This window comes from Sodiomyces alkalinus (assembly GCF_003711515.1).
Source record: "Sodiomyces alkalinus F11 unplaced genomic scaffold SODALscaffold_2, whole genome shotgun sequence".
Lineage (NCBI taxonomy): Eukaryota > Fungi > Ascomycota > Sordariomycetes > Glomerellales > Plectosphaerellaceae > Sodiomyces > Sodiomyces alkalinus.
Window position 1 is genome coordinate 6,348,120 of NW_021167080.1, and position 26,039 is coordinate 6,374,158.

A 26,039-nucleotide genomic window follows, 5' to 3' on the forward strand; every position below is an offset into this window, starting at 1 on the left:
TCAGAACCACAAAGTGTAAATTGCCAGAGTGATCAACAGGATACCTTACACCTTGACACTTGACACGTTGCCTGACTTGGGTATAAGCCATGGAACACGGTGTATTTAAGGTACTCTGTACGACGTACTGCCTGTGACTGTGACTGTGACGAGTGCCCGGTTGGAGAAACTTATTATTAACAGTCAGCAACAGCTGTGCAGCTAGCTGTCCACGCGATTTGATTCATCCGACATTAACATTATTATTAGCATTGTTAGCTCCCTCTAATTTTGCCGACGCGTTCCCCAACGGAGCATCACCGCCGACCCCCTGACACGCCGAAGGACTTGCCCCCCTTGGATCCCAACGAATCAGGAGCCGAACCCGACCGTTAGGATACCCCTATCGTTATTAAGGCACCTTACTCATCCGTAACATCGTATATTGTACCCGACCCGTTCAACGCCTTCCTTGCCTTACGCTGTACTTAATTACAACTTCGAGGTACCTCAAGGGGTGGATTTGGGTGAAACGAAACAAAAACACACGCTGTCTTTGACTCGAGCCTCCTTTCTGTAGTCATATCACTCCCATCATTTTGATCCATCTTCTTTCAGCCCTTCTCTTCAATTGTTGCTTTTCCTTGAACCCATTATACCACTGTGCATTCCTCGCTCCCCGCGCAATCGAGTCCCGAGTTCCGTTTGACCGCCTTTGTTGTGCCACTATAGAACCAGCACCTCCTGGCCACCCAAAACCAACAAATCCTCCTCTCACTCACCAGGGCCCTCTCTCGACAAGCCGACCCGAACCATCGCATCAAAAGATTTTTATTTTTATTCAAAACCCGAAACGTGCGAAGGTAACATGTCCGCTGCCACAAAAAAGCCGCCTGCTGCCACCGGCGGCCGAACATCCCTCGAACCTGGCTCCTCACCCAGCCCGACGCCATCCCGGCCTCTACACCGTCATTCCGCCTCCGTCTCCAGTCCGGGTGCCCTTGCTCGCTCGAGGTCCCTTCGCACCGGCACACCAGTCTCCGCCCGTGCCGCCGCCGCCGCCACCGCCGGCCGCAGAGAGTCCATGCTGGGGAGTAACAGCACCTCCTCCTCCCTCCCTTCGCCCGACTTCGACGAAGACACCCGCGCCGCCCTCGTCGCCCAGCTCGACGACGTCAAGGACCGCCTATCCAAGGCCGAGCTTGCCTCGGAACAATACCGCCGGCAGGCCGAGGTGCTGCAGTCCCGCTTCGACGATGCCAGGGAGGAGTCGGCCAAGCTGGAAGAGAAGGTCCACGAACACGAGGAGCTGATCGAGACGCTGCGCAACGAGAAGAGAGAGATTTCCCGCCAGGTGCGCGAGATGGAGGCCATCTACGAGGCCGAGCGCAGCGCCATGACCCGCGAGAAGGAGGATATGGCCAACCGTGAGGAGGAGATGCAGATGGTTATCCAACGACTCAAGGATAGTCTCGCCCAGAAGGCCAACAGTGACGAAGAGGGCAGGCCCTCCAGGCAGAGTGCGTGTTTGTTCCCTTCTCTAAAACTCCATCCTCTTTCTTTATTGGTTTATTCTCTTTTTTTGTTCTTCATTCGTTTCCCTCTTGATTCATTTTCAACCTTGCCATATAAAGTACTAACATTTCGGCCCCACGATTTAGCACAATCGCCCTCCGTCGATGGAGGTTTCGCCCCGCCCTCCTCCCTCCACCGCAGCGATTCCCGCAGCAGCTCTAAACTCGTCCTGCAAAAAGACAAGCTCATCGAATCCCTTCGACTGGAGCTGGCCGAGGCTCAGATTAAGCTCGTCGAGGCGCAGAATTCGGGCGGCGGCCGTGTCCACGAGGTCGAGAAGCAGCTGATGGAGGCTCGCATGGCCAATGCCCGCCTCATGGAGGACAACGAGAGCTACCAGCTTCTCCTGCAAGAGAAGACCCTCAACGGCGATTTCTCCAAGAACGATTTCAGCTACATGGGGAGCGCCGCCGCGAACCAGGATGCCCTGAACGCCCTCGAAGGCCGCCAGGGCGGCACCAGCCTCGCCGACGAGCTGTCCGACTCGGAAGCGGCCGACAACACCAACAACGAGGAGTACCGCCGCCTCGAGACCGAGCTCAAAACCGCCAAGGACCAGAACAAGGCCCTGACCCTCTACATCAACAAGATCATCGAGCGCCTGCTCCAGCATCAGGACTTTGAGCACATCCTGGACCAGACCGCCGACGTGAAGCCCGCCGCGCCGGCGAACACGAATAAGGACCTCCCGCCTCCGCCGTCGGAAAAGCCCTCGGCCGCCGGCCCTTCCGTCCTGCAACGTGTCAAGTCCATTGCTATCGGCACCGGAAAGCCACGCCCGAGACCCATGTCCATCAATCCCACCGCCGCCGCCCCATCCTCTTCCGCCCACGAGGATCCCGACACAGCCCCACGCATCCCCATCGGCAACCTGACCCGCAACACCAGCACCCGCCGCGCCAGCCGGCCGATGAGCGAACAGTTCGGCCCCGTAGCCGCCAGCCTCGTGAACCAGATGTACCGAGGCCCGCTCGAGAGCCCCACGTCCCCAACCCTCGGGACCCCACGCCACTCGCAGACCTTCTTCATGGGCGCCAGCGCCAGCGCCAACCCCCGCCAATCGATCGGCAGCACGGTGGGAACCCCGCACCACCACCAGTCCACCGGGAACTACCCCGGCATGCGGAGCGAAACGAGCAGCACCAGCGGCGACTCGGCCTCCGTCGTCGGCGCGGGGGATGCATCCACCCCCCCTCCCCAGGTCAGCCCGCCGCGGAGCCACCACGATAAGCAGACGACGTTGGCCGGTAACAAGCCGCGTCCGCTGCGCCTGGTGCAGGAGGCCGAGACGAAGACCGAGCCGGCGAACAAGCGGTCCAGCTGGATGGGCTGGGCCAGCGGATGGGCCGCACAAAAGAAGGAACCCGAAGCTGGGACCTCGGGTGTGGGTCAAGCTTTGCCGGAGTAGCTGTTGAGAAGTGGTGATGGCACTCATATTCTCCCTCCGCCTTTGGCTTGTTCTTTTTCTCATATATACCCCCCCATTGCATCGAAGCCTTGTGTTTTCTTTACCCGTTTGTTCTCACGCATTTTTGGGAGGCATTGGGGGAGCAGGGAGTACGTGAAATCAAGCTGGCGCAATCGGGAGGGGAGGGGACGGGAAAGAAACTTGTCATATGCGCCCGGTCGCGCGGTTTGGTGGGCTTGGATGGACTATTCTTCCAAATCACGGCTCGTCTTTTCCTCTTCCATGGCCCCCCCGCCCCCCTTTTTTTGTATTTCTATTTTTCTTTCTTTCTTTTTCTCCTTCGGAAGTGGATGAGCAAGAGATAATGCCGGGAAATTGTTGCAACCCTCTGTATCAAAGCCTGTCTTCAAAGTCTTCCGTTGTCTTCTCTCCTATTATGTAGACTCACGAGCATTCGGGGCTTCTTTATTTTTTGTTCTGGGCTTTTCTTTTTGGTCGATACGCAGTTGGATGATTAATGGTGTCACGCTGTTCTGAGGTGCGTCTTCCCGGCCGCCTCTAATATGATCAAGAGTACCATAGAATGCACATGAGGCACGTCCTGAGCTTTGCGTCTTCTCTTCGGGTCTGAGTATTGCACTTCGTAGTTGTCTAGCTAAGGCTATATATATAGCCTTGTTCCTGTGGCCGTATTCCCCTGTCCAGTTGACCACTCATCACAGGATGTCAGCAACAGGAGATATTGGAGGATAAATAAATATAATACCCCATTGCGGAGAAATAAAGTATATACAGCATCATTTCCCCCGAGTTGATTCCATATCTCTGATTTCAATATTCGTTGGCAAGCCTTCACGGCCCGCCCCCCTCTCTCCTCCTCCAAGGGTTTCCTTTTGTTTCTTGACCACCAAGGCCATCTTCTCTGCGTTGTCGTGTCATTAGAGGTCGTTACAATTACACTGTAGTTGCCACTTTTGTCCATCTAGCAAAGAGCAAAAAAGAGATGAAGTGAGAAAAGCAAAGGGGAAAACGAAAAAAAAAAAAAAAACAAAGGTCGACGGGCCAGAAGGCGACAAGGCAAACCAGTAGCCATGCCACGAATGAAAACAATGCCACGCTGCCGATTGCTCCCGAGCTTCGCCACTTGAAACATCTGATACGTTGTGTGGTTCCGAATATTGCCCCTCCTCTTCTCTTCGGGGATTTGAAGCTCGTGGAGCGCCTCATCGTCTGCCCATCCCATACGTGCGCCAAATGCGCCCAATGTTGAAAAGTTTTGCCGCAAAACGCCTCGATTGCTCGGGTATGCCGTGTCATACAACGCTCAGTATGCAAGCAATACATAGAAAAATTGAAGTAAAAAAGAAAGAGACAAAAGAAAAGAACAAAGGAAAATGTTTTCGAGATAGGCTAGCTGCTCAGAGCAACTGTCACGGGTCGCTCCCGTTCCAGGGTAGCGTCGTGTTGAGGGATGGATTGCTGGCCGAGTTTGGCTTGACCGTCGTCCGTCCAGTTATAGATGCGCTCCTTACTCGTTGACTCAAGGGAAGAGTGTATCGCACGACGCCCTTGAGAACGAGTACGAAATCATCCTGTATGATGCGTCCCCAACGTTCCGAGCCACCCGCCGAGTGATTACCGGGCAAGGAAAGCCTCATACCACCGGTAGAGGTGGACACGCCCTTATTAAAGAAAGAACCCTCGAACGAAAGAGGGCTGTCGAACTCGGTAATGGTGCCGAGATGCATGTTCGGAGCCGCCTCGTCATCGGGTGGTTCATAAGGTGGATCGTCCTCGATGTGGATATCGGAGTCCGTGCCGTCGTGGTCATTAGGACCGTGTGGGGACTTCCACCAGTCCATGTCGGTTCCGGCACGGGGGGATTTGGCGAACACCTCGATATTGGCTTGGTCGACAGCAATGACGACGATGTTCGGGTTGTGCGCTTTGACCGCTATATCGAACATGAGTTCCGGATCGCTGGCGACGACGTTCTTAATCGATACAAGCTCGATATCCGTGAGCGGCTGTGATGTGGCGAACATGAACCCGATGGCCCCGGTGATGACCAGCAGGAGCATCATCGTGACCACCAAACATGCGGCAAAGCGGTTGAGGTACGAAGGTTTTTGCCTGTATGTCTGGCATTCGAGGTGGCGCAGGTCCACATAGTTGCGCCTATTCCGTCCCCGCCGCACCGTGGGGGAGATCAACGGAGTCCGTTCGTCATCGGCCCCGGTGGTATCGTCCAGATCGTAAGACTGCCCGGGCATGAGCGACCGTTTTGCCGAACTGATGCCTCCACGGGTCGAGGAGGTTTGATGAGTCATCCGAGGGCTCGGAGGGTTCGACGAGTGGCGAGACTGGTTACCCGAAAGCTTGGATCGCGCCGCGTTGGGGAAAGGAGATTCATTGTCGAACAGAGACGTGTGAGAGTTGGCGCCGTTACGGCCCCAACGGCCAATGTGCGTGTGGTTATGATGGCGACGGGTGGTGCCTCGACCGGACCCAGGGCCCGTCGTGCTCCGCGCGCTGCCGTCGCCATCCTCTTCGCCGATCATGGGAGCTTCACCGCCGGCGAAGGTGTTGACGAATTTCATCCCCTTCCTCAAGGGCGGGGCCTGGTTGGCGCCACTCTCCATGACAGCATGGATGGATCGCATGGCCGAGCGGTCGACCTGGCTAGCCATGGAGGCGGCGCTCGGAGTCCGCGAATGGTGAAATCGGCGCGGCCGGTCTCCCCCGTCGGGTGGATTGGAGTCGTAGACAAATGTCTCTTCCGAGTCGGACGAGTCGGCTTCGTCGACGGCACTCGCAACCTTGGCTTCGAAAATGTCGGCCTTGGAGGATGCTGGACGTGGCTTAGTCAGTAAACTGCTAATATGGTATGAACTAACGACGTTGGGCAATCGACCGTGCGGGGAGATTGCCTCGTCCTGCAACGACTTTGTCGGGGACACGCTAACATCAGTCGCTACAGACACTGATCGCATCGACTGATGATGGCGCAGCTTGTACTGAACGACATTCGACAAGAGGTGTGGTGTCTCACCAGTACCAGCAGGCACAGCCGGCTGTTTGCGGCTGTTCTTCTTCTTTTCCTTCTTGGGTTTAATGGTCTCCGTACTCGGCTTTGCCCGGAGAGTGCCAGTGCCACCGTTCTCCATTTTGGACCCTGGCCCCAAAGCCATTTGGGGAATGGACGTTACCGTCTCGGTTTCCACGATCATGGTCTGGGCCGGTCCGTCTCCCGGGGGCTTGTTCTTGCCTTGCTTTGCCGATACAGCGCTGGACTGCCGGGATGTTGTTGGGGGAGGGGCAGAGCTTCGAGACCTCCTCGAATCCGCCCTGGTGCTGGCGCTGTCAATTCCGCTCTCGGTACCCCGTGCAAGCCTCAGATGATTCTTGTTCTCTGCGAGTACAGGGTAGGCGGGCATGGTCAAAGCTTCGTCGGCCAGCTTCTCGTTGATCTTCTCCAAGTCTGCATCGAGTGGACCGGGTGAATTCGGCTGGCTGACTTCTTGGACCGTCTCGAGAGTTGAGCTGTTCGCCACGGCTGGAGTACGCACGCCGGAGTGCGTCTGAGAGTCTTCCGTCTCGCTCTCGGACATGGTCGGGGCATTATCTATGGAGGGAGTCGGGCGCTGCAGGCTGATTCCCGGCGGGTCGGTTTCGTTACGTCGCAGAGAAGCAACGACGGGTCTGTTGAGCTGAGGAGGAGGCGAGCGCAAGCGAGGAGAGACGGGCCAGCGAGGGTTTTCTCTCGCCCGGCCGTGATCGGATGCCTTCTGCGGGGCTGCAGCAGGCCGGTTTCTGCTGTCCTGTGAGACTGGGAGGAGGGTGGGCGTCGTGGCTGGGGAAAGGGTCCTTGAGCCCAGAGGTGGCGCTGAGATGGTAGGCTTAGGAGTGCGGGTCGGACTCGTGTCGTTTTGACTGTTCCTCCTAGACCTGGATGTGTTGGCGGTAGCAGATGACCAAGGCTGTAGTCGAGATGGGGAAGGATCTCGAGATGGAAGCGGAGACCGGTTCAGCGAGTTGCTGTTAGAGGAATCTTTGGAGTATCGGCTCCGAAGAGTGGACGACGAAGGAACGCGCGACGCGTCAGGCAGCCCAGAAGACTCTTGAGGGTCAGCGTTCAGGCTGCCTGTGGACGAGTTGGTCGACCTGTCCATGGTGGCAGGGGAGAACCGAAACAAGCAGTAACAACAAAGAGAAGGCCGTAATTTCTCGACCTCTGCCGCATGCCAGATCACACAGCCGTGGGTTTCAGCTTCTAAGGGAGACGAGAGTTATAGGTACGGGACCGGGCAATCATCGCGGAGGACGGACGATGCGTCGGAAGGAGCGAAAGACGAGATGGTGGAACGATGGCTTGAGATCTGATCGACAAGACTGCCCTCCTACAGAACTGTTCCTCGCGATGTTTGGGGCGCCAGCGTTCGTTGCAGTACTGCGAGGGGGTTTCGGGCGTCTGCTTCCAGGGACGTGTGGGGGTGGTGATGTGATAGGAGACAGGGAACTCGCGTGGGCGGGTGGGTGGCCGCAGCTCTTGGTGACCTTTTGACGGGAGATGTGAGCAGTCAACGGTGTGAGAGAAGCGTAAACGTAGTCGTAGGGTACAACAGGAGTTGAGGTCAGATGGTTGCCGTATCCGTTGTTCTAGTCGACAGGTTTGGTTTGTTGGTTGGCAAGTCGTGGTGGGTCGAGGGAACGCGGGGGGGTCTGAGTCTTTCGAGAAATATGGATTGGACGCTTGTTGTACGTTTGTACGTTCGAATAAGAAGAACGATACTGTACGCAAGTACGTTGTACGTGGGATTGGAAAATGGGGGAGAAAGGTACCGGGATAGAGGATACCTCGAGGATATACGATTTGGGGGGAGCGTTGTTGTGGAGTTCTGCAGGTTACGTGCACTGCACTCACTGCACAGCAACGGTGAGATTAGTCGAGCTAATTGGATGTGAGAAAGAACCTTAAACGACAACCGGATGATAGCGAAAGTCTTCTCTTTGAATCTACTTCGCAGTACGAAGTAACTCCTGGAAAGAGAGGGGAAGGAGGGGGGGAGGAGTCTGGCTGTCGAAGTGGTGGAGGTTGTGGCGATGATGATGAATGATGTCGTCGTCTTGCGTCCTGGAGGATGACGGGGGGAAAACAAAAAAGCTGGGATCCCAACTGTCAGGGAAATTTAGAAGCCGGGGGATACAACGTACCTACGACTACAAAGGTCACGGATTCCAGTGAGCGACACAACGGGAAACTCCTGCCCCAACGGTACCCCACAGGCCAGTCCAGTCACTCTAGTCAAGTCTCGGCAGTCTTCAGGGGCGTCATTGTTTTTACGCATATTTCATAAGGTAAGGTAAGGTACTGTTCGGCTCAGGGCGTCGTGGTCAAGCCGTTGTCTTGGTAAGGTAGCTTTGGTACTAAGCATTTGTACTCTATGTATCAGTATTTCAGTGAAAGCTGCCCCCACTCTTAGAAACAGCGTTGCCGGCAGGGGTACGGAGTACATGAGTATCCTAAACCTATAAGAAGTCACTTCTCACACACTTAATGTGGTGAATAACCAAGGTACACTATCGAGCCCCCTCCAGTTTCTTTCGGAACTAGCCACTTCGAATCCAATCCGTCAAATCATCCGTGTTTTTTGTACCCGTACCTCCTGGTACTCTATGAGCTGTCTCATCATACCTTACCTTAGGTATCTAGGTACCTTGCCCCACTGGTACCTGGAAGGATTGAAGGGAACTGCAGCTGTGACGACCAAGGGTCGCACAGGGAATTGGAGAACGGCGTGGTACACGGGGCGTGTAGGAGGGCGAAAATACTTCTCGGCCCACAAACAGGTAGCGGTTGAGAGCCAGTCTCCAAGTATCATAGAGTCCCCAGGTCTATTCGGCCCCCTTGCATTGGACTGTTCGTCACCCATTCTGCTTTCTGCTTCCAAAGGGAGTCTCAATCCATCTTCCGCCCTCTTTGTTTTCTTTCCTTCCTTTCTTCAGACAAGATTCTGACTCTATAGGGTACTTTTCCGACGGACACAGACTGCTTCATTATTACAGACTGCTTTAGTATCCCTATTTGTTTTATCTCGTTCCATCCTCCCAGTTTCATATTGCCGTCCTCTACTACTTATCCGTTTTAATTAATACTTCGTGTGTTCGGATGCTCAGGACCTGAAATTATATTCATCCTTGGCGCCAGATCTGCCGAGCGGTCGATGAGCAAATGCCCAAAGGAGACAGATTCCCTTGCCCCCTTTCGAGGCCCCGAAATTATGACATGTCCTTCCATAGTGTTGTATTGAATGGAAGTGGACCAACCCGGGTGTATGTACATTAGGGTGGCTGCTCTTTTTAATTGTCTTTTTAACATTGATCCGGAGAATAAGACGAGTCAAAGAATACAGGTATTTTACGAAGAAATAGTCACGGATACGCGGACTTCGTGGACAAATGCCACCCAATCCCTCGGTTCCTGCCATTGCTTGGAGTTTGCCGGCCACATTTATTGTTTTCTGTCACGGGCATCTTGTTGGGATCCCCGGCAGGGATATTGCCTGTCAACGCTCAGTAACTTTGCGACTCACTTTCTTTCTTTCGTTCTTGAGAAGACATCGTTGCTGCCAATTGTGCTTAGCGTCTGGGACCGCGGGTCTTCCGGAACAACCTGACAGGTCGGTCCATTGGGCCGTCAACAGGAATTTCCCATCATAGGGCCAAGCCATGTCCTTGACCTCCTCATCTTTCGTTTGTAGAGTAACGTAGAGTAGGTAACGTAGTCAATACGAAATTATATAGTGAAGCACCTTCTGTCCGTCGAGAGGACAGCTAGCTGTGTGGGCCTTGAAAACACAATGGTTTCCTAGAGTTCAGAGTAATCTACACTGTATTTCGTCCACATTTTGCCGTCCTGTTACACCGACAGTTCCAGGGACACACCGAAACTCCATATAGCCATAATTACCTACCTACCTGAATTGACATATGGATATGCTTGGATATATCCGTACACACAAAATAACAAAACAAAATACACTATCCGCATACCTACTTCGTACACACGCACAGTACTCCGTACAGGGCCTCTCTGCGGCCCGCCCTAATTAACTCCCCAACCAGCATCCTACACGTCACTGTCGATGTTACCCTCCAATATTTTGACCGCCAGTCCGGTGAGAGCTGGGTCAGTAATTTCCCCAACTTCCCTGCAACCCCCTGGGGAAATATGCAGCCTCATCTGCCAGCCAGAATCGCGACAACGTGGGTGTTGGCAGCAGGCAGGCATCTAGGTAATTTGATGCACGACGTTGTACGTAGGCATGGTAGCGAATTAATGCCCCATGGTTTCCCTGCTATTACCCCTAGAGCTAGGACACTGGGTTCGCTGAGTTCATGGACACAGCCTAATAATCGGTTGGACGATATGAAGTACGATGACTTGCCCAAGTTGGTCGTCGCCGGGGGGGGGGGGGATAGTGATGACGATAATCACAACAACCTGGAAATCACGCACGTGTTGACACGATGAGCGATATCGGAAAAGGGACCTCGAAAATAATCCGTTTTCTGTACAAATACTTCGTACGGATCTTGATATCGGGTCTTTTATTAGCCGCATTCTATCTCGTTCTGTTTTATATCAGCAACGGTTTTGTCCAACATGTGCACAATGGACCGGTACTGGGCCTACCTTACCGTACACGTACATAGGTACTGAGGAGGTGGGGATTGCTTAATACGAATAAACGTAAATTTGTGTTGAGGTCTCTACATTTCCGTTCCGACCGACGGAGCTGACGGGTTCTTTCGCACACCAGACGGGCGCTTCCTCCCGCTCCCCTTTCATACAATGCCGAGGCTACGTACCGATTCCGCACTCTACGGTGCTCGGTACATTCGTTCCCCCGGCGAAGTCGGCTATGGCAATTTATAATTATTCGACATACGATGTGTCGTGTTGTCTTCTCAATGTTCCACTCCGGATCCAGGCTTCATCTGCTCCGTAATTAGTAGAATCCGTTTCGGTGTTAACGGAGGATCATATTGACCACGTCATGATTTCATAGCCTCCATCCCTTGAGTTAGGGTGACATTGCGCGACAGTGTGACGTGGCGTGTATGTGACATGTCCACCCAGTGCCGCGCCACATGGGTGTGGACCGTTTCTTGATCGTCCTCAGCCATACAAGTGTATTGCGGCAACGCCACAAGTCCCGACGAAAAACGTCTCATCTCGTTTGCCTTCTTGACAGGGCACATGCTCTTCAAATCACCCGTTGTTCTTAAAAAGAAATTAAAAAAAGGTAAAAAAAAAAGAAACCCCCCACTTGTACCAGCAAGATACAAAGTAGTTTCCAATCGTAAGGCCGCAATATTTTTGCCTCGAGAAGGCTTACCAGTGTTTTGTGGCGCAGATGGGAGTTGGTCCCCTGCCCTCTAACGATCCATCACCCCGTCCAACGAACGCCAGACGGCCACGTCGTCAAGTGATCCCCAGTTTTAGGAAGCTGATAAAGTCCTTTGCGACTATTTTGTCGCAGTAAGACAGGAGGGACACAGGGCACAGGACACAGGAACCCCCACCAGAGCTTCGCTCCTACCGTAGATTCCCCCAAAACGACGGTCCGCGTCACGTTTAATTTGGCTCAAATTCCCAAGATAGCCAAAACCATCCAACCATTCGCGCAGGAACCCGCCCCCAGCCTAGTAAGCGGGAAGCCCGCACACGTGTGAGGGTCAAAAGAAGCAAATTTTTGCCTGGTGTACCCCTTAGCTCATCCTAGATAGGCTGCAAAGTGTATGTGCATGTGCGCCTTGGGAGAAAATGACAGCCGAGAATATGGACGTCGTGCCTCACACCAGCACCGACACCCCCCAAATCCAACCGGCCGCCCGCGGGATGGTGGGATGGTGGGATGACGGATTTGATATGTGGTTGAGTTATGTAGCAATAGTAGGTAACCCTTTCTTTTGCTCCTGTCCAATCCTGCTCGTCTGATAGCAAAACGTGATTTCCATGCTCGGTCAGAGGGGCCTCAACTCTGTGGTGTCGGATGAGGAACCTGTTGAGGCCTTCGTGGTGCACACCCGCGCCTAGATTCAGAGTATACTAGTTGTTTGTGATGGCATCACCAGACATACTAAGCACACCGTACAGATGGATCAAAACGACCCGGTGGTGAGTGATATAGTGGACGTTGCAGTGGCAATCCACAACATTCTCTGGCCAGACACTGCCCAGACACTGCTAATACCGCGTATGACTGAGAATAACAGACCGATAGGTGACGATACACCTGTGGTTGGGGGAGGACTGGTCGCAGTAAAGCATGTGGTAAAGTATATTGAAATGGCCCATCTTCGTTGCTGACCAGTGCAATGTCGGCAATGTCGTCGTCATGGGAATCACCCGCGGGTTGCAATCCATTTTGGAGCATGCTCCTGATGTTGGGTCGTCGTGTAACCGGATCTTCGCAAACATGCCGCCCCAAACTCCCTTGAACGCCGTAAGTTGTAACGTCGTGGCCTTTTACCTTTCTCCCCAGGAACAGGAACACCAAGCTTTGTTCCTTAAGCAAAGTGGATGCCTTCGGAGTTGAGGGCATGTAGGAGCTTCAAGAAATCCGTCTCGTCACACTGCCGCGCCCGCTTGTCTGTCAAGCCGGTGGACTCGAGCGCCCTCTCGATCTTTTGCCGCACCAGGGCCGCAACCTTGGTCTTCTTGCGCTTGCTCGGTGTCTTCTCCGGTGCACTTCCGCCGCGCTGCTGACTTCCAAAAAAGTCCGTCACGCCCTCGTTACCATCCTCGTCCACCGCAGCGGTCTCGTCGTCTCCGTTGTTGCTGTCGACTTCCATCATCTCGTCCTCCCCCTCTTCTTCGCCGTCCACTAAGGAATCATCCAGGGGCACATTGTTCATTGCAGCCCAGATACGGTAGTTCTAAAGAATTTGCGCGTCAGCGCGATGGCTTTTTCATCGCAAAATGCACCATGTGTCTAACTTACCTTCTCCAGCATCGCAAGCACATCTTTTGTTCCTAGCCAACTCGCCCGCATGGTCCTGTTTTTGCGGTTGAAGCACTGATCAACGGAACTGTGTTAGCAGTGACAATAAATGCAATTACGATGTTGGGGGGGGGGGGGGGCTCGCATACAATGCGTAATAGGCCGTCAAACTCCTCGAAGCTGATGCTCGGGCGATCGTTGCCCTGTTTCGGTACGATGCGTACCACACAGGAGTCGACTTGAGGGGGAGGTTTGAAGTTCGCCTTTGACACTTTCATCTACTCTTGCAGTCAGCCTCCGAACCGAACTCGCGAGGGCAGCCGTCGCGCCGCCAGCACTCACCACATGTGAGCATGTAGCCCAGAAATTCGCGTTCACGCTCAACCTAGGTAAAGACGTCAGTGACGTCCAAATCACCCAAGTAGATTCCTAGATCCTGATGTCCCCTACCGGCCGTATAGCTTGTCACCCGGCTTGGCAACTAATCTTTGCCCGAACTCGAGCTGGAACATGAGGATGGCCTGTCGTGGGGGCTTCGGCATGGATAGCATCTTGAACACCAGTGGCGAGGAAATCTGGTATGGTGTGTTGGAAATAAGCACATCAAAGGGCGCCCATTCAACCTGCAAAACCCTGTCAGCAAACATGGCTGTACTAGTTTTCCCCGTGCCGGGGCTTCCCCCTTTTGTGGTGCTTGGCAATAGCCAGAACGGATGCGCCGCCAGCTGAAGCGCAGACCATGGCATGACTGACCTTGATGGCATCTCCCAGCATCACATCGAGCTTCTTCTGTTCGGGTTTTCCCTGCACACGCTGTATATTGGAATCAGCCCTCGGACCTGGCCAACATATCCGTCTCCGGTCCCCACGCACCTTGGTCACCTCTGCGGCCATTCTCGGGTCATACTCGATCGCGATAAGTTTCCTTGCCGTCTCGAGGATACGAACTGTCAGATTCCCGGTTCCGGGACCGATTTCGAGAACCGTGTCGGTAGGCTTGAGCTCGGCTTTCTGTCACAGGGGGAGAGCGTATTAGTGAGGGTCCCGTCTTGTTCACGTGGGTAATTGTGTGGCATACGTACGGCGACGATAGCATCGGACACACCCGGGTTCTTCAAGATATGCTGACCGACATTTGTCTGGACCGTGTATTAGCGATACTAACTACTCTGTAGAGGAGACTCAAGTGGTGTCGCACGTTGAACTTGAAAATGGTGTTTGTCTTTTGTGGTTTGGCGTATGGTGACGAAGCAGCAGCATTGTTGCGCTTCGCGCCCTTGGCTTTGCCCATTTTGCGCAATGAGGCAGTATTCCGTCCCGAAACACCGTCTTAACGCACTGATCCTTTTCCGAAAAAGTCAGAAGCGGTGATGGCGTCCTCGAACGTTAGCAGAGTCGAAACCAGAAAAAGTTGCCTCGATGAGGTACGAAGCACGAAGTACTCTCTCTTATCGATAGAGGGGCATTTTTTTCCTCTTCTTTTCGTGAAAACGCACGGTTCACCAGATGGAAATTTGTGGGCCGTCTAGCTCCCACCCAAACTCTTTTCCGGCCCCACATTCAGAGCTTCGTACGTGTACTTCGCTCTCGGTACGTGTACTTCGTACTACAGAGCAAGAGCCACTGTACACACACCACCCACCCCGTAAGGTACGGAAAGGGACGCCTTGCATTTTGGCCCTTCAGCCTTGCGACGCTCTCATCACCATTTCCAACTTCTAACCAGCTACCGGGCAGACCTCTCCCTCTTCTCTACGAAAAAAAGAACATCGCTAGCCTGACGTCGAATCCGATGTGACTTCCAACCTAGCCAACTTCTCACTTCTCGCAACGACGAGTTTGCCGCTCATCATAAGATACACCGACGACACCATGGCTACTACTCGGCGCGACTTCCTAAGCCAGCCTGCCCCGGAGAACTACATAGCGGGTATTGGCCGAGGAGCCACTGGCTTCACCACCCGCTCCGACTTGGGTCCTGCGCGCGAAGGCCCTAGCGAGGATCAAATCAAGGAGGCCGTTGCCAAGCGGGCAGCGCAACTAGGTCTCGGCGGGGACAACAAGAAAGACGACGACGACGATGACGAAAGATTCAAGGATCCGGATAACGAAGTGGGCCTCTTCGCCGGCGGACTTTATGATAAGGACGATGAAGAGGCCGACAGGATATGGCAGGAAGTGGACGAGAAGATGGCGCGGAGGAGGCAAAAGCAGCGCGAGGCCCGCGAACAGGCTGAACGCGAAGAGTACGAGCGCAACAACCCCAAGATCTCCCAGCAGTTTGCCGATCTCAAGAGAGCCCTCAGCACCGTTACCGACGAGGAGTGGGCAAGCCTCCCCGAAGTGGGTGACCTCACGGGCAAGAACAAACGAGCACGCCAGAATCTCAGACAACGGCACTACGCGGTGCCCGACAGCGTTCTGGTTGCCGCCCGCGACTCGACCGAAATGACGACGACTGTCAACGACGACAGCGGAATAGCATCCAGTGCCGACGGGGCCGACGGGACCATGACAAACTTTGCCAAGATCGGCGCCGCGCGCGACAAGGTTTTGAAGTCGAGACTCGAACAGGCCTCGCAAGGTGGCGGCGCCGATAGCGTTCTCGGCAGCGCCACGAGCATCGATCCGAAGGGCTACATCACCAGCCTCGACAAGAGCATGATGAGCGGGGCCCAGGCGCAGGTGGCCGACATCAACCGGGTCCGAGAGCTCCTGACCTCGGTCACAAAGACGAACCCCAACAGCCCCGGAGGCTGGATTGCGGCCGCGCGTTTGGAGGAGCTCGCGGGCAGGACGGTAGCCGCCCGCAACACCATCGCCCGAGGTTGCGAGAAGTGCCCGAAGAACGTGGATGTCTGGCTCGAGAACATCCGGCTGAACGACAAGCGGAACGCCAAGATCATCGCCGCCGAAGCTATCAAGAAGAACGACCGGTCGGTGCCGCTGTGGGTCGAGGCGATGAGGCTAGAGACCGAGCCGCGGGCGAAGAAAAGGGTCATCCGACTGGCACTGGACCACATACCCGACTCGGAGGCGCTGTGGAAGGAAGCGGTCAATCTGGAAGAGGACGAAGCAGACGCCCGGTTGCTGCTCGCCAAAGCCACCGAGCTGATCCCTCTCTCCCTCGACTTGTGGCTGGCGCTGGCCAGGCTCGAGACGCCGGAGAACGCGCAAAAGGTCCTGAACAAGGCGAGAAAGGCCATACCCACCTCGCATGAAATCTGGATTGCCGCCGCTCGCCTGCAGGAGCAACTCGGAGAGGAGGGCAGGGTCAGCACCATGATGAAACGTGCCGTCAACGTGCTAGCGAAAGAGTCGGCCATGCCGAAGCGGGAGGAATGGATCGCGGAGGCCGAGAAGTGCGAAGACGAAGGCGCCATCGTAACGTGCCGGCACATCGTGCGAGAAACCCTCGGCTGGGGTCTGGACGAAGACGACGACCGCAAGGACACCTGGATGGAGGACGCCAGGGGCAGCATCAACCGCGGGAAGTACGAGACGGCGCGGGCGATCTACGCATACGCGCTACGGGTATTCGTCAACAGCAGGACGCTCTGGATGGCGGCCGCCGACCTGGAGAGGAACCACGGCACCAAGGACTCGCTGGCGCAGGTGCTCGAGAAGGCCGTGGAGGCGTGCCCCAAGAGCGAGGTCTTGTGGATGATGCTGGCCAAGGAGAAATGGCAGGCCGGCGAGGTCGACAACGCGAGAAGGGTTCTCGCGCGGGCCTTCAACCAGAACCCGGACAACGAGGACATCTGGCTGGCGGCCGTCAAGCTCGAGGCCGAGAACGACCAGCAAGAACGCGCACGGAAGCTCCTGGCGGACGCACGCGATAAGGCGCCGACCGACCGCGTGTGGATGAAGAGCGTGGTCTTCGAGCGGGTGTTGGGCAACACGGAGGCGGCCTTGGACCTCGTGCAACAGGCCCTGCAGTACTTCCCGGCGGCGCCCAAGCTGTGGATGCTCAAGGGCCAGATCTACGAGGACCTGGGTATGATCCCGCAGGCGCGCGAGGCGTACAGCACAGGCGTCAAGGCGGTGCCCTCCTCGGCGCCCCTGTGGCTCCTGTACTCGCGGCTGGAGGAGAAGGCGGGTCTCGTGGTCAAGGCGCGGTCGGTGCTCGACCGGGCGCGGCTCGCGATGCCCAAGTCGCCGGAGCTGTGGTGCGAATCGGTGCGGGTGGAACGGCGCGCGGGCAACCTGAACCAGGCCAAGTCGCTCATGGCGCGGGCGCTCCAGCAGGTGCCCAAGAGCGGGCTCCTCTGGAGCGAGCAGATCTGGCACCTCGAGTCCCGGACGCAGCGCAAGCCGCGCAGCTTGGAGGCCATCAAGAAGGTGGACAACGACCCGCTCCTCTTCATCGCGGTCGCGCGCATTTTCTGGGGCGAACGCAAGTTGGACAAGGCGCAGAACTGGTTCGAGAAGGCGTTGGTTTTGGACAGTGACAACGGCGACACCTGGGCGTGGTACTACAAGTTTCTTCTCCAGCACGGTACTGACGTGAGTGCACCCGGTGTTTCTATTTCTTTGCTTCCCCCTCCGTTTTCATTTTTTTTCTTTTTTTCTTCTTTTCTTCAGTCCTTTCACTTCTTGGACGAGCTAACTCAGTCATCTTTGCAGGAGAAACGTGAGGAAGTAATTACCAAGTGCGTCCTCAACGAACCCAGACACGGCGAGTACTGGCAGGCAGTGGCCAAGAACCCGAAGAACGCGAGGAAGGGGATAGAAGAGCTGTTGAAGCTTGTAGCCGCGAGCCTCCCTTAGATGTAAAGAGGGCGTCTGCATGTTGTTTTCATGTAACACAACTTTAACACCCTAATCACGCCGTTTATTACAAGTGTATTATTTCTAAAAAACAATAGCGGCTGCGGTGTATCACTAATGGGCAGAATAGAAGGTTTTGAAGAGAGGTGGAATTAATGAAAATTCATTTGAAAGACACAAAAACATTAGCTATAGTTTCCGTCTTCATTCCATCCCGTTCACTTCTCGACCCAGGGCCTCGGGGCCAGATACGAAAAAAAATGCGAAGTTGGGACCATGATGGTTATCCCACTCGGGAAAGTCGCGAATTCATATTCTCCTACACAGGAACAATATTTCCTTAGTTCCAGTTCCAGTTCCAGTTCTGGATATCAGCTTCCTCCAGCCTCAAACGCCCTTATTTGCTGCTGCCAAACCAGCTTGAGAGGCCAGTCTTGGCCTTGGAAGCGGAATCCTCGACCTTGCGATCGAATTCGTTGACGGCCTTGACGGTGTTGGCCTTGGCGTCCTTAGCATAAGATTCGACGTTGCTCTTCGTAACGGAGTACTGCTTGTCCGCTTCGGATGCCTAGGTTCAAAGACGTCCGAGTGAGCTCAACGGTTCTCGTAAAAAAAAAAAAAAAAAAGGAAAAAGGAAAAAGAGAGAGAGAGAGGATAAAGGGGGCCAGCGAGCAATTGCATGGCTTACGATTGAATCGATCTTGGCACCAGCACGACCACCGGCGTCTGCGAGCGTCTTCTCGGCTTCCGGATCCCGACCGGGGAGGTGCTTTTTGATGTCTGCGGAGGCTTTGTGAACGTCGCCTGGACGAAGAGAAGGAAGGGGTGTCAGTAGCGGTCGGTGTAACGAGCAATGCTCGAGGCTTTCCTTCTACTGGAGAAGTCGAAAGAATAAAGCCAAGGACGGACGATCACTCACTCTCGAACTTCTTCTCGGCTGGTCTGGGATGGCCGCCTGCTTGGTAGAGATAGTAGCCAATGCCGCTGGCAGCAGCGAGGCCTGCGTAAATAGGGGCCTTGGACTTGGACATGATTGTGGTTGGTGGATGGAAGTTTTGGGTGAGCGGGATTTCTTGGTTCCTCTTGTTGACGGTTCGAAGGCGGAGGGTGAGGCCGGGATAAGTCGATCGAGCTTTTGTAATTTAAGGTAGTAGGTTGGACGAAGAGAGGTTGGTGAAGATGGGAGAGGAAAAGGAAGGGTTTCACGACGTCAGATGGGATGGTGCGACACAGGTCTACTTAGGCAACAACTTGGCTCCTCTCCCAGCTTGGTACTTTCTCTTTATGTACCGAGCGAAGGGGGAAGGAGGACGCTAGGCGGGGAGTGAGTGTCATTCGCTCAGCCGGAGTTGTCATTTTCGGAGTAAGTCAGGTATTTGTTGCGTAGACATGCATGTCAGAGTTACTTTCCCTCGCCGTTCTTATGGCTTTGGTTCCCTTCCAGGTTGTTGATGACAAGGTACGTGACGTGACGTTGGAGAAATGGCGGGCGGGTAGGAAACGGGGCTGGCAGTTGATGGACGAGGTGAGTATGACGTAGGTACGTATGGGGTACACCGGTAGAATCGTTTCAGGGAGGTTATTATCGGCCGGATGCAAGAAGAGCACGAGCCATCAGTTGGACATTGAGGTTACCGTTCACGTTCAGAGAATGCATGTACTCCGTATCACTGTTTATACGGTTAAGGCTATATCTACCATAGCTATTCAATGAGCAAAGTCTGGTTTCAATATGAATGAGAATAGTTTTTGCTTCTCTTAAATGACCTTGTAACAGTTGCAATGACGAAGGGCGCCCTCGATACTCTGGGTATAGCCTCACTTCGTACTTCGTAACTCTGTGTTAAGTCTACGGATACAGTTGTACTTTCTTTACCTTAGATCCGTAGCTCCCAGCCATACGGAGAGCACGGAGCACAAAGTATTGTGACCCGAAATTCTTACGTCATCGATTTAGCTGAACGATCTAATTATGAGGTGGTAGGAACTTTCAGCTGCATCGTCTCACCGGGTCTTGCCCAGCTCAAACGGAGCTCCGTACAAAGTAATAGGGTAAGGTAGTCAAACTTCGTCGACCCTGTAATTACCTTGGCACAAAACCGATCCAATGGTGGCTCCCCCCAGAATGTAGGAGCCGCTGGCATCATCAGCGAAGAAAAGCAAAGCCACAAGCCAACGCCGGATCCAGCAAAAAAGCGTTTTCCTTTACCCTTGGCATTCCAGGCCCCAGCCGCCCCAAGGTAACCTCCACGAAGGCAGCCAGCCATTTTGTCTTTTATTTTCTTCCTGTTTTTTCCGTCTCCGAACCCCTTTCTCACCCGTCCTGATCTCCCGATCCCTGCGTTTGTCGTCCGCACCTTCGGTTGTGATCTCGGATCTCGAACTCCCCGGAAGGGCTCCTCTCATTGCACGGGCCCTGTTTGCTCAATTCGATGCAGACAGAATAGACACCGAAGCTCAAGTTAGTGTCGAAATCGGGGGGTTTCTAACCTTCCTGTGGCAATTGCATGTAACCTGACAGAAGCGACTCCCCCAAGAAAGTCCGAGTCTCGTGGCACCTGTTGTGCTCTGTCTCAGCTTTCTACCGTCTCTTCTTACCTTTGCTTCCGAACCTGCCGCGCTTCCAGGCGGGAGACGTGGATGTGGTCGCAATCTCACTCTCTGCTCTTCGACTCTTCCATACTGTTGGTTCCTGCCACCACACCACTCGATTGTTCCCAGCCACCTACTTCAGCGACGAGACTTAATACCACGCACCCCACTCCTCCACCCCGCCATGCTTAGCTACGGTTCCTAGCAATGCCGCATCTCTCGCTGAGAACCTCACGACGAGTTGAGGGCTTGAAAGACAGCGACTACGACCATGAGATAAGCCTCCTTGACCAAGAGACTGGCCAAGCCACCAGTCCCGCGCCTTTGAGTACGGATCGTCAGGAGAGCGCTGGGCCAGGTGGAACTCAACAGACGTCAACGGAGGGAACGCCACCTTTCCAGGAAGAGGGAGTAGGAGTTCGAGAAGGACGTGGAGTTTCAGCCGGCTTTCCGTCGTCTCCCGTCGACAATGCCGACGATGCCGTATCGCGGCCAGCAGAAGGCACGGGCCAGACCCGAGACGCACAAGTCGTCCAAGGCCATGATGAACAGCGCCTCGACCCCCAAGAGACGGCACAGAAGGGCCCACCTATCGAAATTCAAGGTACGCGTGGTTCGTTCCATTTTATGTGACCTCGCAAGTGGCGCGGGAGTTGGAATTGGAGTTGGGGCAACTATAGAACCGCGAAACTAATCTTTAGTCTTCTTGACAGGTCCCACCCCTTTGGATCGTACCGAGACGCAGGAGGCCAACGGCACTGTCCAATATCCACGACCGAGGAAACCTGAAGAGCAAGAGTCTGCGATAGATATCCTCTGGGAAAACGAGCGGGGTTGCTTTCTCTGCGGCACCGCCCTCTTCTCCTCGGCGGCGTTGGGCAACTTGGACCCGTCGCCGTGGATGAACCAGTATCACAAGACGAGCCCAACGAACATCAGGACTGCGCAGGTCCCCGACCCGTCGTGGGAATGGGTATGGCCAGAGTGGCGCATCAACCTCGAGGAGGGCGTAGCCGTGGACGAGTTTGGGTGGGAATACTCATTCATGTTCCATAGGAAGTTCTCTTGGCATGGTCCCAAGTGGTGGAACTCGTTCGTGAGGCGGCGAGCATGGATTCGAAAGCGCGTCAAGAAGAAGGCCGAAGACGTGCCGTCCGACCCCCATATGCTTCACACGGACTACTTCGATATCGCGCCGGCTCGCAGCCGCAGCCGCAGTCGTTCTCGCTCCCCTAGTACGGTGACACGCCCGGCAAGCAATGCGAGCTGGCAAAGTCGCGCCAGCGTTTACAGCAAGGCCGGCGGCAGCGCGGTCTCCAAGGGCGAGAGCCAGCCCGAAAAGCGACCTGACATCCAGGACATTGACATGCTCCTGATGGTCCTGCGCGGCGCCAGAATCGACAGGGAGAAGATCGAAGCGGTGGAGAACTACCTGGAGAATGCCCAGGACGGGCTCGAGCGGCTGGAACCCGAGATGCACCACATCATGGGGGTTTTCGTCTTCCAGGCGTCTAGAAGGCTGCTCCTGGGCCGCCTGACTCAGGTGCACGACGAGATGGGCAAACTCGAAGAGCAAGATGAGACGGGCGGGCTGAGGGTGAAGAGGGAACGACTGGACGCTGCTATCAAGCATGCCGACGAAGAAGTCAAGAGGCTATCCTACTGGAGCGATATCAAGGGCATGGCCGAGGGCGGCGAGTCGCAGGGTGCAGTCGAAATGCGCGAAGGCTGGGGGCGAGATTGGGAAGGGTTGGACCAGAGTGGTCCTGGGCACGTTGTTGACTCGGGCAAGCTTCCTTGAATGAGGTACGGCGGGTTTGCCTTTTTTTCTTCTTTTCTTCTTCTTTTTTTTCTTCTCCCTTTTCTTCTCCCTTTTCGTATGAGCCTTGCACTTCTTCATTCTTAATCGTTTTTGTATGGGTGTTTGTTTCTGCTCTTTCGGGTTTCCTTTTCTCTTTTCCTTCTTGAATACCCCAATGTCCTTTTCCCCCTTGAAGTTGCGTTGTACGGATATCTTGAGTTGTAAGAAAGTCTCGATTCGTGAGGTATCTTCCCTTACCAAAGAAACACTCGATGTACCGAGGACGATTGGTGGTGACACCGGAGGCAAAGGCAATGTATTACATAAGCACAATTAGTCGGGACCGGGGATAATCCGAAAGTCCCCCCCAGCAAAGAAAAAAAGAGAAGGGCAAGAAACAAAGCCCATGGTTGATGTCTCGACATCTCGATCTCCCGAACCGCTCTCCGAACCGTACTGGCACATTTGGGTGTCAACTTCACTCGGGCATTAGCAAACCCGTTCATTCGTCTTTTGCGCCCTGCCCCGTAGACTCAACATGGGCCGGAAATAGCCAATGTCGCTGCGAATCAAGCTGTTATGGCGACTCCGGCCTCCGTCCTTCCACCGGCCCGGGTTCTCGCGGGCCTTTGGGCATACCCCCAGATGGTCTCACTCAGCAGCGGCCTTCGAACTCTTGCGTCAGATTCGAGATTCTCTCCCCCTTACTCATGAAGAAACCTCATCGATCTTCGTTCAGCGGGCCAGCTCGAGCCCAACAGATGACCGCCCCCTCTCGAATTCCTCCGACAATACACGAGCAGATACAGACCTCACCCTGCCGAAACCGACCTCCACCCAACCCCAACCCCAACCCTCAATAATCGCCAGAGAAAAGCCCGAGACTGCCCGCCAGGTTCAGCTGAGGGAGCGTTTTGACGCGCTTTTGCGAGACAAGGACGACATCCCTTCGCCGCCCACAGCGAGCAAATTCTTCGATGGGGAGAGAGATCCCGCACCGCGATGGGGCTCCGTCTTGGAGAGGCCCGCCGTTACCTATCCCTCGAAACGAGAGACGATGCACAGCCAGTATCGGCACCTCGGCTCCCAGTACCGGCAGAAGAGGCTCGATTCGTACAGGACAATAACGGGTTCCCCGCCCTCCGACTGGCGCAAGATCCTTCACACGCTCAAACACGAGACGGGCCGGCCGACTTGGAAGACTCCCTCCCACTCGAAGACCCTGCTTGTTACCGACGAAGTGGCCGACAAGCTCTTGTATGACGTGGGCAGAACTATATGGGATGTTGGCGAGAAGACGGAGTGCCATATCGCCATGTGGAAGCCGCCTGCTGGGGCATTGGCACCGTCGCGTTACAGCACGGTCGTGGTCCTGTCTGGTAGCGACAGAGCCATACACTTCGCCGGCGCGGAGATCGCCGCCACTACCAGCAGGACGGAATCATACGTGGTACCGCCGCCCGAGGCCGCGGCGCATACTTCGGTCTCGGGTTCGCTCGCCGTACCCTCGTCTCCCGCCGCCGAGCAACCCAGCGGTGGTCTTGGAGGGCCCATCTGGTCCAGTGACAAGACATTTCAGCGACCCGGTCGCGTACCGCACTTTACTATATACGATAGATACGAGGATTACCCACAACCCAGGCAGTGGACGCCCAGAGCGCTCCTTGCCTACATAGAAGCCCTTACCAGGGTCAAAATGCCGCGCGACACGGCGGTTGCCCTATACGGATCGGTTTGGAACGCCGAAAAGGCCGTTCTCAGACTGATCAAAGACGTCTTTTATTCAGAAGAGGCCCAGTCGTCCCTGTCCACTCGGGCCCTGAAGACGGCGCTGCGGTTCATCCAACCGTTTGGCATGATATATCGCCCTTCCACGCGAGAGCTGCTCAAGCGGGCCGAGGACGTCGGCCTGCCGTTAGACGCGGAAGTCTTCAACATTCTGCAAGAAGGCAACGTCAAAGTCCGAGACCTCCGCAACTTCGGCGTCGTCCTCGACCGGATGCTGGCCGCCCGCTTCCACCCCAACCTGCGCACGTGGGATCTGTTCTTGCGCATCATCGAGGACACGGCCGCCCACCAGCAGATCATCGGGGAAATGGAACGCTGTAACCTCCTCAACGACCCCCGCGCCACCCGGGTCGTCGCGACGCAGCTGGTCTTGCGAGACCTCGCGCGGGCGCGCGGCGATTGGAAAGGCGTCCGCGCCTTCCTGGCCGACCAGGACACGCGGTACGGCCGAGGATGGATGACGAAGACGGCCATGCACACCCTGTTGAACGAGCTGGGCCGCCTGGGCAAGTTCGCCTCCTGCCTCGAGCTGATCGACGAGGTGGTGAGCCAGACTGCTATCAAGCCGAATATCACCACCCTCAACATCATCCTCAACCATGCCCGCGTCCAGCGGGAACCGGCTGTCGCCGTAGCTGCGCTCTACCGGTTCCACAAGCTCGGCGTCCCGCTGGATGAGTCCTCCTATACCCGCCTCTTCGGCCTCGCCGTCCAGCTCCGCAAGCCCAACGCCATGGGTCTCATCTGGCGCCTAGCCTGTCTGGAACACAAGGTGACGTGGCACATGTGGAAGCGGGTCTCCGATATCTATACCAGCTGCCCCTTTCTCCTGTCGGACGAACAAGGCCCTACCTTGGATTCCAGCCGGGGTGGAGGAGCATCCGAGCCGAACCGTCCCAGGATGGCCTACCATGCCCTTCACGCCCTCCCAACGCTACACGAGCCTTGCATGGTCTCCGACCTCCTGGAAGGGATGCTTGGCGAAAAGCGGAGCAGCGGTCCTCCCCCCGGCGTTCGCATCGCGCAGCTTTACCGCAAGTATTTCCCCGGCCAACGGGGCTGGCGGCCCGTCACGCCCCTGCATACGCTCCTCGCGGAAGCCCTGGAGGCGGACCACGCGCTAGAAGCAGATGCGAGGCGGGATAAGGCGCAGTTACGAGAGGTGCCAGAGGCGTCAGTGGCGCCGAGCTCAGACGGCTCAACAACATCGACATTACCGCCTCGCATCGTGGTACCGGGAATCGAATTGAAGATCACCATGCGTCTACCACGTCTACATGATCATCATCAACAACAACAACAACAACTGCTGCTGCAGTTGCAGCAGCAGGAACATCAAACACGCGAGCCGGACGTGGAGACCGCCCCAGCGGCTGCTACAGATGCATACTTGGACATGCGCATCTCGAGACGCAATTTTGTTGCGAACACTTCAGATCCTTCTGCCGACTCGTGATGCAATCGTACCGCGGGACATCCGAGACGAAGAAGAAACATGGAACATTTGTCCATAGTGTATATCAACCCAGGTCAAGCTGAACTTGGGAATCGACCAGGCGGATCAACTTAATCTACCTTACATATTCATCCACCTTTTGTAAAAAAAAACAGAGAGGGCATATTTTGGAACGGACCAACGGATAGACCGGGATGGCTGGATTTGTGTTCCTCATGACGAAACATTACGTACGCCGTTTCTATATATACATATACCACCCCTTCAACTGTATAAATAAGAAGAACGGGATTAGAGCTTGTACAATATATGCCAATTCATTGCCACGGTTCATCCCTATTATCATGAGGACTTGGCACCGACCAAGTGCCCAGCCACCACCTACAGATGTCTCTCAAAGTGCAGTCAGTCATGGAGTAAAAAGGACCGAGCATTGATTTCGACACATTATTTCAGCTTACTGCCCAGCTTACCAGATATCAACAGACAGACGACACGACAATACCAGGAGAGAAGAGGGGCATTGTATGACTGTGAATGCCTGTAAATGAACTGCGCAATAATCAACAAATGCTCCTGCACCAGCAAGAAAGAGCCAGCATCCATCCATGCAGTTAAGGGGAGGGTGTAGAAAGAGTTCCTGTGAGCCGCCACCGCCGA

The 26,039-nt window shown here is 55.1% G+C and overlaps 8 protein-coding genes across 8 annotated transcripts; 5 read left to right on the forward strand and 3 right to left on the reverse strand.

Annotated features, from left to right (window-relative positions):
• Window positions 1-847: 847 nt before the first annotated feature.
• Window positions 848-2,962, forward strand: SODALDRAFT_322813 (hypothetical protein; the record flags this gene model as incomplete). The annotated part of the gene is made up of 2 exons (XM_028609756.1): window positions 848-1,499; window positions 1,641-2,962. The coding sequence occupies 2 exons, from the start codon at window positions 848-850 to the stop codon at window positions 2,960-2,962; spliced, it is 1,974 nt and encodes a 657-aa protein (XP_028469546.1).
• A 938-nt stretch (window positions 2,963-3,900) lies between these two features.
• On the reverse strand, window positions 3,901-8,895 carry SODALDRAFT_357824 (hypothetical protein; the record flags this gene model as incomplete). Its single annotated transcript, XM_028614039.1, has 8 exons — window positions 3,901-3,944; window positions 4,046-4,260; window positions 4,397-7,196; window positions 7,288-7,621; window positions 7,878-7,885; window positions 7,993-8,126; window positions 8,196-8,263; window positions 8,680-8,895. The coding sequence occupies 8 exons, from the start codon at window positions 8,893-8,895 to the stop codon at window positions 3,901-3,903; spliced, it is 3,819 nt and encodes a 1,272-aa protein (XP_028469547.1).
• A 526-nt stretch (window positions 8,896-9,421) lies between these two features.
• On the forward strand, window positions 9,422-12,065 carry SODALDRAFT_357825 (hypothetical protein; the record flags this gene model as incomplete). Its single annotated transcript, XM_028614040.1, has 11 exons — window positions 9,422-9,538; window positions 9,606-9,642; window positions 9,683-9,719; window positions 10,088-10,277; window positions 10,371-10,481; window positions 10,786-10,858; window positions 11,106-11,193; window positions 11,383-11,454; window positions 11,542-11,695; window positions 11,790-11,912; window positions 11,970-12,065. 11 exons carry the CDS (start codon window positions 9,422-9,424, stop codon window positions 12,063-12,065), a joined length of 1,098 nt encoding a protein of 365 aa, XP_028469548.1.
• Window positions 12,066-12,438: 373 nt separating this feature from the next.
• SODALDRAFT_128254 (dimethyladenosine transferase) lies at window positions 12,439-14,388 on the reverse strand. Its single transcript, XM_028606680.1, has 9 exons — window positions 14,171-14,388; window positions 14,055-14,111; window positions 13,846-13,983; window positions 13,726-13,785; window positions 13,423-13,595; window positions 13,315-13,357; window positions 13,122-13,250; window positions 12,973-13,047; window positions 12,439-12,907 (listed from the first exon to the last, which is right to left on the reverse strand). The coding sequence occupies exons 1-9, from the start codon at window positions 14,261-14,263 to the stop codon at window positions 12,539-12,541; spliced, it is 1,137 nt and encodes a 378-aa protein (XP_028469549.1). The 5' UTR covers window positions 14,264-14,388; the 3' UTR covers window positions 12,439-12,538.
• Window positions 14,389-14,745: 357 nt separating this feature from the next.
• Window positions 14,746-18,024, forward strand: SODALDRAFT_128349 (hypothetical protein). Its single transcript, XM_028606681.1, has 2 exons — window positions 14,746-17,478; window positions 17,602-18,024. The coding sequence occupies exons 1-2, from the start codon at window positions 14,845-14,847 to the stop codon at window positions 17,740-17,742; spliced, it is 2,775 nt and encodes a 924-aa protein (XP_028469550.1). The 5' UTR covers window positions 14,746-14,844; the 3' UTR covers window positions 17,743-18,024.
• SODALDRAFT_331523 (hypothetical protein) lies at window positions 17,817-19,222 on the reverse strand. The gene is made up of 3 exons (XM_028611470.1): window positions 18,662-19,222; window positions 18,431-18,546; window positions 17,817-18,310 (listed from the first exon to the last, which is right to left on the reverse strand). The coding sequence occupies exons 1-3, from the start codon at window positions 18,771-18,773 to the stop codon at window positions 18,140-18,142; spliced, it is 399 nt and encodes a 132-aa protein (XP_028469551.1). The 5' UTR covers window positions 18,774-19,222; the 3' UTR covers window positions 17,817-18,139.
• Window positions 19,223-20,541: 1,319 nt separating this feature from the next.
• On the forward strand, window positions 20,542-22,135 carry SODALDRAFT_322818 (hypothetical protein; the record flags this gene model as incomplete). The annotated part of the gene is made up of 2 exons (XM_028609757.1): window positions 20,542-20,938; window positions 21,048-22,135. 2 exons carry the CDS (start codon window positions 20,542-20,544, stop codon window positions 22,133-22,135), a joined length of 1,485 nt encoding a protein of 494 aa, XP_028469552.1.
• A 1,006-nt stretch (window positions 22,136-23,141) lies between these two features.
• SODALDRAFT_263159 (hypothetical protein) lies at window positions 23,142-25,049 on the forward strand (the record flags this gene model as incomplete). The annotated part of the gene is made up of 1 exon (XM_028607463.1): window positions 23,142-25,049. A coding segment is annotated over one exon (1,908 nt), but the record flags the coding sequence as incomplete, so codon positions are not given.
• Between the last annotated feature and the right edge of the window lie 990 nt (window positions 25,050-26,039).